Source organism: Mastomys coucha, unplaced genomic scaffold (genome assembly GCF_008632895.1).
Source record: "Mastomys coucha isolate ucsf_1 unplaced genomic scaffold, UCSF_Mcou_1 pScaffold15, whole genome shotgun sequence".
NCBI classification, from domain to species: domain Eukaryota; kingdom Metazoa; phylum Chordata; class Mammalia; order Rodentia; family Muridae; genus Mastomys; species Mastomys coucha.
In genome coordinates this window covers 12,344,979-12,356,778 of record NW_022196897.1, presented here as the reverse complement: position 1 = coordinate 12,356,778, position 11,800 = coordinate 12,344,979, and the positions used below count along the sequence as shown (strand labels likewise).

General features: G+C 51.8%; 1 protein-coding gene across 18 annotated transcripts in view; it reads left to right on the top strand.

Moving 5' to 3' along the window:
* Nucleotides 1–2,676: 2,676 nt before the first annotated feature.
* The window catches only part of Cacna1b (calcium voltage-gated channel subunit alpha1 B), a 168,944-nt gene continuing 159,820 nt past the window's right edge, over nucleotides 2,677–11,800 (top strand). For all 18 annotated transcript variants that reach the window (XR_004118471.1, XM_031369260.1, XM_031369259.1 and 15 more), the window contains exons 1-3: nucleotides 2,677–3,094; nucleotides 3,977–4,082; nucleotides 7,245–7,384. Coding sequence is in view for 17 of the 18 variants with exons in the window: in XM_031369260.1 (XP_031225120.1) it covers nucleotides 2,811–3,094; nucleotides 3,977–4,082; nucleotides 7,245–7,384 (530 nt within the window). In the remaining variant the exon portion in view is untranslated. The remainder of the gene's footprint in view (nucleotides 3,095–3,976; nucleotides 4,083–7,244; nucleotides 7,385–11,800) is intronic.

Here is an 11,800-nt window from a genome sequence, read left to right as displayed (position 1 = left end):
TATATATATATATATATAAGTTTCTCTGCTGGAAAGAATATTTCTATCTGGAGGAAACAATTACATAATGCCACAGGATGCCAGCTACTCAATCCTGGAGAGATAGGTAATTGATGATGTGGGGAAGTCAATAAGTGGGCTGGGGAGGAGCCATAGTGGATCCAGATCCAGGGCCATGGGATCCACGCAGACACACATACCATACAATTAAAAATAAAAATTATTTACTTTTTAAAAAGACAGGGTCTCATATTAGCTCTGGTTGGTCTAGAACTTGCTGTGTAGACAGGCTGAACTTGAATGAGGAGAAAGAGGAGAAAGAGAAGGAAGAAGAGGAGGTGGAGGAGGAGGAAGAGAAGGAGGAAGAAGTGGTTGGACTCAAACTCACAGAGATCTGCCTGCCTCTGCCACCTGAGTGCTGGTATTAAAGGAGTATGCCATCACATCCAACATCAAAAACATTTAAAAAATTTTAGCTTTAATTTTCTTGAGATTTTATTTTATTTCATGTGTATGAGTGATTGCCTGAATGTATGTTTGTGTACCACTTGCATGCAGTGCCCTTGGCGGCTAGAAAGAGGGCATTGGATCCCCTGGGACTGCAGTTACAGATGTTGTTAGCAGCCATGTGGGTGCTGGAAATTCAACTCCTGTCCTTTGGAAGAACAGCCAGTGCTTTTAACCTCTGGGCTATCTCTCCAATCCATCAAAAATAAATCTTTTTGTTTTTTGGGTTTTTTTTTTTTTTTTTGGTTTTTGAGACAGGTTTCTCTGTGTAGTCCTGGCTGTCCTGGAACTCACTTTGTAGACCAGGCTGGCCCCGAACTCAGAAATCCACCTGCCTCTGCCTCCCAAGTGCTGGGATTAAAGGCGTGTGCCACCACTGTCTGGCCCCAAAATTAAATCTTAAAAAAGTAAATGAATATGTTAAAGTGAAAAACAGAACCCCAAAAGTTTTAGAGTTTCTGAACAAAATCTTTCATTATAAAAGGATATATAATAAAGTGATTTAAAAAATATCTCATGCTTGATATAAGTCATAAGGTAATAAGCATTAAAACAAAAAAAATGTATACAGTGATCATGGAAAAAAGGGAGATAAGAATTATTGTCCCAAAGCAGACTTTTATGTGAAGTTAAGACTGCTTCTTATAAGCTCCAGCTTGCCTCTGCTTTCCTAAGTGGCCCGTGGAACATCTCCGGAAGTCTAAGTTCTTTGTGCAGCCAGTGGAATCCTTGGCAGCTGAGTCAGATGCCAGCAAGGAGAACACCCCACTTTCTCTAGGTTTGGTTTTGTTTGCCTCACTTTGCAGTAACTCCCTGGGCGCTTTCTCGGGTCAGCTTATAGGCTGTAAGCTTTTGGCTCTGCTTACAAGTTTCAGAGGTTTCAGCCCATGGCTGTTGTGGCACCATTGGTTTGAAGCTGTGGGGAGGCAGAGTATCCTGCCAGAAAGGGAGGAGAAGTAGAGAGGAGGGAGTGAGGGAAGGAAATAGGAGAGTGAGAGACAGAGAGGAAGGTACTGTAGACCCATATAGCCTCCAGCAGCAGCCCCTCACGCACCCACTCCCCAGCTAGGTCTCAACTCTCCTTTCCACAGCCTCCCAGCAGCCCATTCATTTATGAATCCATCAATGGATTGATCCATTCATGAAGTCAGAGCCCTCTCATGATCCCCCCAAAAAGTAAATGAATATGTTATCTACTGGTTACTGCTTCAGTGGGGACCAGGCCTTCAACATACTAGTTTTAAGAGCAACATCTCAGATTCAAGCCACAGCAGGGCAGAGATTATCTTCCATGCTTCTCACAGCCCTGTGACTTGCCTTTGTTTATCTTCTCCTCTGCCATTCAAGTGTAATTTGGGAAGATGTCAGTCCAATGCTGATAAGACCCACAAGCCACCCTGTGTACTCACAGTACCTACTATCACTCATTAAGTGCTATATAGATGTTTCTACCTTTGGTAGAAAAATGTCAGGTTGGGAAAAGTGGAGTCTTGGGCGTGGCAAACAGGTGAACCACGAAAGCTCTGTCTTAATGTTTATAAAATGAAATGGCAGAGCAAGGACTGTCTGAATTGAGATCTTGGAGCACCTTAGAGTCTGATAGATGAACAGCTGCATTTAGAACTCTTGACAGACTCCACTGCAAAACCCTCAGGGGTTTCAAATCAGGGCATGTAAGGTATATGTATATATAGATATCTACATCTCTCTCTCTCCCTCTCTCTCTATATATATGTAAATGGAGGGGCGAGGATAGTCTCGGCTTCCGATGGCCAGCAGCGAGAGGGAGTGGCTGATGACATGGCCTCCGCAGGACAGGGGTGTAAACGCCAATGAGAACCTAGGCTGCGGCTTCTGGATGCCAGAGACATCTCCCCACAGGGGAGGGTCTGTTCAGGTTCGAGGAGCGCGAGGGCACCCGGGGTCCTCTCAGGCTGTTAAGGTGGGGAACCAGACGCGGCCAAAGCTTTGGGCGGCGCCCCGGGGGCACGCAGAGGCTCACGCTGCCTAAAGCTGGGCTCACGCAAGCAACTCGGCGTTCCCCGAGGACCGCCGCGGACTCCGCCGGGGGCGGTCGCGGGGGCGGGGTCTGTGGAGTTCGGGGGTGGGACTGACTCGGATTGGCTAGGCTCGGCCGCGTGACCGACCCCTTATAGGGCGTGGCGTGGGGCCGCGGCTCGGGTGCGGTAGCAGCTGGCGGGCGAGGTCCAGGCAGCTCGCTGCGGCTAGGCTAGGAGCCCCTGGCGCGCCGCGCCCTCGGTGCCGGGCAGCGGAGCCGGGGATGATCGCGGCGCCCGGGAGTCATGGTCCGCTTCGGGGACGAGCTGGGCGGCCGCTATGGGGGCACCGGCGGCGGGGAGCGGGCTCGAGGCGGCGGGGCCGGCGGGGCGGGTGGCCCGGGCCAGGGGGGTCTGCCGCCGGGCCAGCGGGTCCTGTACAAGCAGTCCATTGCGCAGCGCGCACGGACCATGGCCCTGTACAACCCCATCCCAGTCAAGCAGAACTGCTTCACCGTCAACCGCTCGCTCTTCGTCTTCAGCGAGGACAACGTCGTCCGCAAATACGCTAAGCGCATCACCGAATGGCCATATCCTACGGGGGCCTGGCCGGGCGGGAACCGGCGGAGGTCAGGGGCCGGGGCGACATCGGTGTCCGCGCGGCGGGTCCGGGAGGGGCGGCTGGGGCCTGGGCGGCGGCGCCCAGTGGCCATCTTTCTGGTGCTGGGAGGGGGTGCGACCTGGGAGAAACGCGTCGCGGACCCCACAGCCCAGCAAGGAGGAGCGGGGCGGGGCTTCTGGGGCGGTCTCCGAGTGCGTGTGTGCGTGGTTTGGGTGTGCGCGTGTGTGGTCGTGGAGGCCACGACGGACCAGGTGCACTCTGGGCGGAGCCCCTTCTGACCTGAGACTTGTTCCTTCGTGCACTTGGTCTTGGGCAGCTAGCTTGGGGCACACAGCGTGCGGCTGGCCTGGAGGACACAGGAGGGCGAATCCGAGTCTATGCAGGTGTGAGCGCTGTGTGGTTGCAGGTCTGTGCGCGTGCTAACTGCAAGTGCCTGCGTTTGTGTGCGGGCATCCACGAGCCGGTGCTGCGCGTGCGTGTGGTAGGCATTCTTGGTACATTATGTTCACGTGCGGATCTAGATACTTGTGGCTGTCTTTAGGTAGGGTTTGCGCCTGCGCAGGGCCCGCTTCTACTGCTTTAGGGGGCGATAGGAAGGTTCCCCCGTGGCGCTGGCGGGCCAGGCCAGGCAGCTGTCCGTGGTGCTGACGGCGTCCGAACTAACGAGGGGCTGGGCAACTGCAGAGGCCCCGCCTCTTGGCTGCCCCCAGAACTAGGGCGGGGAGCTGGGAAGACTAGCTCTGGTCCGCGGGAAGGTGGGTGTCGGCCAGCAGTACTCAGCTGCTGCACTGCGCTGTCCTCTTCTTCACTACCTCCGTAGCGCCTCCTAGCCAGTCCTTAACCCACACACGCCCTTCGAATACATGATCCTGGCCACTATCATCGCCAACTGCATTGTTCTGGCCCTGGAGCAGCACCTCCCTGATGGGGACAAGACTCCCATGTCTGAGCGACTGGTGAGTGATGGCTGAGGGTCTGGGGCCTGAAAGGTTGGGGTAGTGGCAGGTTGTCTGATGTACCCGAGCTAGACGGGTAGGGCCCTATCTTTCATCTGAGGGCTCTTTGACTGTGCCTCTTGTATCTCTAGCTGCCCCTGCTCCCCAGATGGTTCGTTTGGGCATGCTATGCTGGCCTTGATTTCTAGACCTAGAATGAGAGAGGGGCATTCTCTTGAAGAGAACAAGAGTATCAGGCTTTATGGTAGTCCTGTGGCCTGCTGATCACTTTTCCCGCCGTGCTCCCTAAGGAAGCACTTCTTCCCAAATGTTCTGAATCCATATTTTCCTCTAGTGTCCTGCCAAGAGTTTCCTAGAACTCAGTGGTATCCACTTTGGGGATCAGGGGCCATACTGCTGGGATTATGATTCTTATGTAGTAAGAGGCAGGAATGAAGGCCAGCCTTCTGGTCTCTAGAGGTTTGAGGGTAACACCACTTCACAGGTGAGAGGGCATAGCATCAGCCACAGCTCTTTGCTGCTGCCCCTTTGCCTGGGCTTAGCGTGTGCTTGGTGTGACTGTGAGATCTGGCAAGTGGTGTGGCCTCTCTTCCCACTCTCTCCGGTAGTTTGGAAGAGGGGGTGACTGAGTAGGTGGCCATCAAGAAGAACCAAGATAACCAAGAACCAAGATACCTAGAGGTTATCTAGGATGGCTCCTTGGCATTGAGGACCTTCCTGGAGGGCATAAGAAGGCTGAGTGGGATTAGAGTGTAGGCTGGGAAGGAGTGTGTGTCCAGTCACATTTCAAGTAGAGGGTAAGAAATGGTTCCTGGGCACTTGTGGGCATGCCCAATAGTGCATGTATTTCTCTGGGCTTCTGGCAGGTCCTCAGCCTGCTCTACCCTTGTGGTGAGCACCCATTCCAGAGCCAGAAAGCAGAGTGAACTTGGAGGTTCATCAGGCTGAGTGTCACCAATGCCAGGTTGCAGATGGTGACCAAGTCTCTAGGGAACTCTGGCAGGTATGGCCAAGAGGGTCAAGGATAGACCCAGGTCAGTGCAAGGAGGTCATGAACGTAGGCATCCTTTTATGGACCAGTTTGGTGTGCAGTTTTCTGAGTACCTGTGTTAGTATATCAGGTTTGCTTGGTTGGTGATGGTGGGAATGGAGAGATGTAATTTTAGTGGCTTAGCTCTTGGGAGAACAAACAGTATGCGCCTCCTTTGGACCTATCCTGGCAAGCCAGAAAGCTCTCTGCTAACTCCAGTTTTGCTTGTAGGCCCAGTCCTCAGGGGTTGTTAGGATGAACAAAAGAGAGATGGATTTGGAAACTGGAAGTACTGCATAGGTAGCAGATAGTGGTCGAGTGGTGTTAGGATCGCTTCGTGTTTCCAGCCTCGCTTGGGGTGGGCTTCCTCATCTCTGGGGACTCTGCTTCATACTAACTTTTCTTCTATAGATGCCCAAGCCTCGAGCTTGCAGTCCAGTAGCCCCCAAGCCATTGGCATACCCATCTTCCACCCGTATCAGCCTCAGTCATGGGTCTGCCTTATAGGAACTAGGCAGAAGAACCTAGGGTGGGGCTTCCTTGCTGATGGCTCTTCTCTTTTCTGACCAGAGCCCTCTGTGAAGACCTTCTGAGGTCAGCTCCTTCTTTGGTGTCAGCAGCCCCTCCCCTTGAGGAATAAGATCCTTCCATCTAAACTCCTGGAGCCTCATTCCTGTCATGAGCCAATATCAGGAGGCAGGACAGGAGCACTAGGCCATCATGAATGCTTAGTTGCCAGACCCCTCAGATGGAGCTTCCTCTCATACACTCACTCCTACTCATAGGCACCTCCTGTTCCAAACTTCAGGGCCATAGGTAGCCATGGCTCAGTCTTGGGGCCTGGCTCCCTGTGAGCAAGAGACAAAGGGTAAGCTAAGGTGTTGGCAAGGCATGGGGCCCTCGAGGGCCAGACTTCTTGGAGAAAGGCTTCTGCTGAAGAAGTTAGTGGCCCCAGCTCATCTGGCAGCTCTTTGGACCAGTAGGCCACATGCCCAGTCTTTCTTCATGTGGCATAGTGGCTCTGAGAAGCAGTTTTTGCTGAAGCTGGTCCTAGGGGGCCAGTCCTTGTGTGAGCGGACTCTGGGAGCTGGGTGCATTCTCATCATTTCTTCCTCTGTTTAAAGCTGCTACTCCAGAGTGTAGCAACTGAATCATGCTAATCCTCCTTGTCCAGCTCCCTCAGGCTCTCTGTTCTTCTCCCCTTACACACGGTGCTCTTATTACATGTGTGGTCATGTAACATCCTTCTCCCCAACATCATATCTTGCAGGTTTTAGCTTAGAAGCAGACCTAGGGATCTTACCAGAGTCTCTATCTTCATTCCTTTGGTCCCATTGTTTTCCCCAACAATAATCTCTCCTTAGACTTTAGCCCTAGAAATCTTTGTTGCCATACCTTTGATGAGGTTCCCTGAGCTCTGGTCCATCTGGGTTCCTGGGGTTACACTCACCTCCCAGCTTCCTGCCTGCCCTCTAGTCTCTACAGATACCATCACTAGAGTATCCTAATGCTGGAGATTTTTCTTTTCTCTTTTTTTCCCCTGTCAGAATTTGCATGTTCTGCTTGTCTATGTGCATTGCATGTGTGAATGAGTCCCAAAGCCACGTCTAAGGATGTCAAGCTTTCCAGGTCCAGACGGAGATGGCTGCTGGCTTTACCTGTGACCCTGCCCTGTTACTCCCTTCCTGTGCCGTTGTGCTCTTAGGATAGAGAAGACTTCGTTGTATAGAAAGGGTTGTTCTAGTTAATACAAGGATTCGCTTTACAGGCATCCCCAAAGAGCATCGTCACTACCTTTTGAAAACCTCCTTCAGTAAAGTCTGCCCCATGATTCTAGCGGGACAGTCCTGAGTGACCTGTGAGTGGAGTAGAGCTGGGTTGACAGAGTGAAAGCCTAAGGACTCTTAGACATAATCAGGACACTTTTGCCATGCTAACAAATGACAGGTCATATTCTGAGCCATGTCAGATGAGCATACTCAAGCTAGTGGGAGCACTGCATGCTGGGGAAGTCTCCAGGGTGCCTGGCAGGGTTAGCTTTGGGGTAGTAGGTATGGTCATCAGACAGGAGCCGCTGCCAAGTCACTTTTCTGAGGACACAGAGGTGAATTCTGTCCTGTGCTCTTCTTCAGGATGACACGGAGCCTTACTTCATCGGGATCTTTTGCTTCGAGGCGGGCATCAAGATCATAGCCCTGGGCTTCGTTTTCCACAAGGGCTCCTACCTTCGGAACGGCTGGAACGTCATGGACTTCGTGGTGGTCCTCACAGGGTAGGTAGGCCAAGGCTGAGTGCACTAGTGTGTGTGCTGCCCTGCTGTGGGGCAGAAGCAGCAAAAATGTCTATGTTGATACCCAGTGCTCTAACTCTGCATGTACTCCTGGGTAAATGGGATTACTTCTCCCCACTCAAGTAACATAGGCGTCTGTTCCCATCTGCTCGCTGTAGCTTCTGCTGTGAGGGCCGTGTTTGTAACATGTTTTCCCAAGGGCTCACTCCTAGTAGCCTATCTGGCAGAGCTTGCTTACAGACCCTAAAAGCAAGGTGGTCACTGGGCACTATGGATGGGGTAAGGGGCTTCTTTGAGGAAGGCTTTTATCCATCTGTGATCTTGGAGAACATGTGGAATCTGAGCCACTTCCTGTCTGAGGAGCTGGCTGGGATGTCTCCCCCGTAGCTCTGTGCTATCCCATGGTGTGAGGCTGAGTACACATTCCTGGTTCTTGCCCTGGTAATGTTCTTGGTTTTAGATTTATTTAATGAGTGTTTTTACTTGTATATATGTGTATATACTTGTATTCACTTGTATATGTGTATATACTGTGTTTTTACTTGTATATGTGCACCACATGTGCCTGGTGCCCTCAGAGGTCAGAAGAGGGCATGAGGTCCCTTGGAACTGGAATTACCATGTGCGTGCTGTAAACTGAACCTGGGTTCTCTGCTAGAGCAGCTAGTGCTCTTTCTGACCCATTTCTCCAGTCCCTGTGTTCCCAGTGTGTTTAGTCACAATGTATACCCACTGCTTCCTCACGTCAGTACTTCCTTATAATGACCAAAATAAAACTCTCCATTGACCAGGAGCTCAGGGCCAGTGTGTGGCCACCTCAATTGATTTATCTGCCCAATGGGTGCTGTACATCTTTCTTTTGTTGCTCTGCTGGAGCTTGAGGACTGTGGAGCTGCTGTGCTGGGAACAGAGGCTGTGATTGGGATGATGACTGCTCGCATAGAGCCTGTGGCTTCCCCAGAGGCTCCGTCCTGTCTAGGGATGGCAGTGTCATCTTCCCTTGGGCCTTGTGCTTGGAGACTAAGTGCCCAGACTGGAATGCAGGGAGCTGGCCCACGATAGGTGGGAGCCCTTCTAAAACATGAGTGGGTGTGGTTTCATCTCTGCTGACCACTGACCTCCATGGAGCTCTGGTGCATATGGGTGTGGGGAAGGGCGTTGCACAGTTGGAGAGCAGGAAAGAGGTGACTGGGAAGCCTGGGTCTGGGTCTTCAGCTACCTTGGGTCCCAGTTTTTGAGGCATAAAGGAAGTTGGGTAATGACCTCGGGGCTCTTAAGTAAGGTTCACAGAGACATGGGGGTCTGCTCTCTGTCTCTGGGCTGTAGTTTCTGTAATGAGGATGATGTTTGTAATGCTGAGGGTTGAGGCATAGAAGTTTGTCTCCTAGAACTGTCTGGTACATCCAGGGAGTTTAGTATGTTAGTGACCTTGGTGCCTCCCAGGGGATGGTAATCTTTGCACACTTCTGTTGATTGCAGGTAGGCATGTGTTGACATGGCGGTCATGGAAAGCCCTCTATGGTTTTATGCAGACTTGCTTTCCACTGCTGACCTAAGTGAAGAATCACTTGGGGTTGGTGAACAGTGTGGCCCCTGTGGATTGGGTGTTCCCCACATCCAGGGTTACTACCCGGGGCATCCAGGAGTAACTACAGCTGTTTACAGCTCTCTTCCCTTGAGATCGAGTCCCTGAAGATAAGATGGCATCTTATTTTTCAGAGTGTCCCCTGAGCCTGAGTTAGGGCAGGCATCTAAGAGGGTGCAGTGTGTGGTGGCCAAACTGATGAATGTTGAGAGAAGGGGCTGACAAAGGATGCTGGACCCTGTTACTTGAATCTTCTACCCAGGTTTAGGCTGCCTGGAGATAGGAGGCCAGGAGGGACACCCAAGTTCCCCATGCAACCCTTGCCTATAGGACCCCTAGGTTGTCTAGAACTCTGAGCCTACGAGAGGCCTGGGGGTGGGGACCACAGTCCATTGCTGGGTGGTTTCAGACAGGAATGCTGACCTTTCTGTGAATGCTTGAGCGAAGATGCTAGGTCTCCCAAAAGGAAGACAGGACTGTCTTACTCTGGTCTTGGAGATCCCCTTGTCCATTTATGTTTATTTCCTTCCATGCCTCTTACCCAGAAGTCTTCTCTTCTCTTCTCTCACCCTTCTGCTTCCTTCACTTGCCTGGGTTGCCCATTTCATCCCAACCATGTGTTCCATTTCTCTGCTCTCTGCCTTCTGTGTTTGCAAGAAAGTTGGCTCTGGTGTCCTGGTTTGAGGCTTTGCATTGAATTACTTGAGATAGTACCAAGTTTTGGGGAACACCCCCAGGTGGAAGGGAGATGCATGTCTCACGGAGGCCTACATGCATGACCTGCTAGGAGCTGCTCTGATGCTCCTGTAGGACCTGCATGTGCCTGTATATGTGGGAGGTTTTGGTGGGAAACCCAGGGAAGAACCCATCTCTAACCCTCCTGAGCTGAGGTCCCTATGGCAGGGTATATATGGAGGTGTGGTACTTTCTTGTTATTTTGTTGTTTTAATTAAGCTTTGTTTAATTGGTGCTTAGAAGGCTAGAAGCCCAGAGGGGAAAGGCAGACAGCACCCTGGCCTGTTGCCTAGTGAAGCCAGGCATATCTCCAGTGGCCAGCAGGGGTCTCTCTTCTCCTGATGTTGGTGAAGGTTGTGAGATGCCTGGGCAGGGGTAGGGTAGGGAGTTGTGCCCTTTACCCCCAAACCCCAGAGAAGCCAAGGCTTGGTGCCTGCTGCTATCTCCTTGCATTCCTCTCCGGTATCTTGCTATCTGCACCAGTGTATATGGTGCAAGAGCTGTGACCAGCGAGTTATGCTGGGCGCTGGTTGCTCTGGGGCATAGGTAGGGTCTGGTAGGATCTGGTTTTGGGTCCTATATTGGTCTAAAGGATGCCTCTGGGACTCTGGGGATTATGAGAGGTGTTGGAAGCTTCCAGGCATTGAGGCTGCTTGTGGGATGTGGGCCTGTTCTCAGAGAGTCTGGCTCCTTAGCTAGGAGTCCTGCTCTTCATTGGACCAGCCCATGGATTACCACCCAGACTTTTGTCCCTTGGTGGCATGGGACATGGCCTAAATCTTTTAATATGGGCTCTGCCTTCCTAGTAGGAGAGTTGCTCCCTTCCTGGTCCTCTGGCTGACTGGAAGGACAGGGGCAGGCTTCCATGCCCACCTTCTTTTCCAAGCACACTTCTCTCTGCATAGCGGCAAGAGCAGATCCTAGTTGGAAGAGGAGAGAAAGAGCCACCATCCCAGCTCAGCCAGAGGCCACCTGAAAACTGTGCCCTGCTCCTACCCAGCCTGTTTACCCCATGCCCATCCACATCATGTCCAGCCGTTAGCTGTTCATTTCCTTGAACATTTGATCTTCCTTCTGCTGACATTATACATCAATCCATTATCCATTATCCTTAACCCATTTTCAGCCATTCATCACTTATGCACCCAGTGTTTGCCAGATGGTATGAGCATAGGGACAGAACTGCTGAGCCCCTTCCTGTGAGCAGAGGCAAGGCATCTTGTCCAGCCTGTTTCTTGTCAGTCTATGTAATCTTGTACCTGTATGGTGCTTAGAGATGCTGCAGTCACTGGCTCTGGGGCTTCCACCCCCAGACTGTAGCCACAGCAGGTCTGCATCCTGGCTAGGTCATGGCGCTTCTTGGAATGGACCAACTTAACGTGTCCAGCCTGTGTAGACAGTCAGAGAAGGCTTTAGTTTGGGAGAGCATGAGTGAGCCTCAAGGCTTAAGGGTAGTTTGTGTCTGGGAAGAGTTGCGGCTAATGCTCTGACCAAGAGTGTAGCAGACAGCTGACAGGATCCTCAGGGACGAGAGAAGCCATCTTGGACTGCACTCTGGTGCCCATAGCTATGGGCTGCCTGGGCAAAGAGGTGATGGAGATCTCAGGGGGCACTTCTGTGTATTGGGGGATTCAGAAAGAGTTTGTTCTGCACCACAAAGCTGATGTTGGAGGGGAAGTATGTGATACGGCCTGAAGTGCTTCAGGTGTGTGGAGGAGTGAGCCTGCTGGGCATGGGGGCCTTGGGGTGGAACCTGTTAAGTGAAAATAATGTACATTGCTTAGGGTGCTTTATAGCGAAACAGGAGAGATAAATAAAGTTGGCTGATGTGGTCAGGGGATGGAGGCCCAGAGTGCCTGCCATATTAGGCTGCTTACAGCCTACCTGAATATTAGTGGGAAGGTCCAGGAGAAATTGATGCAGTTGGAGAAGGCCAGCCCTGGAGTCTGAGTGAAGACATGTCCAGGTCCCATGCCAATGTATTGGTTTGTCCAATGGAAATGAGCGTCTGGGAGCTGAAGATGGTGTACTGAGGTGGGCAGAGGTGGTTGGTGACTTCACAGACTATTCCCACTGAA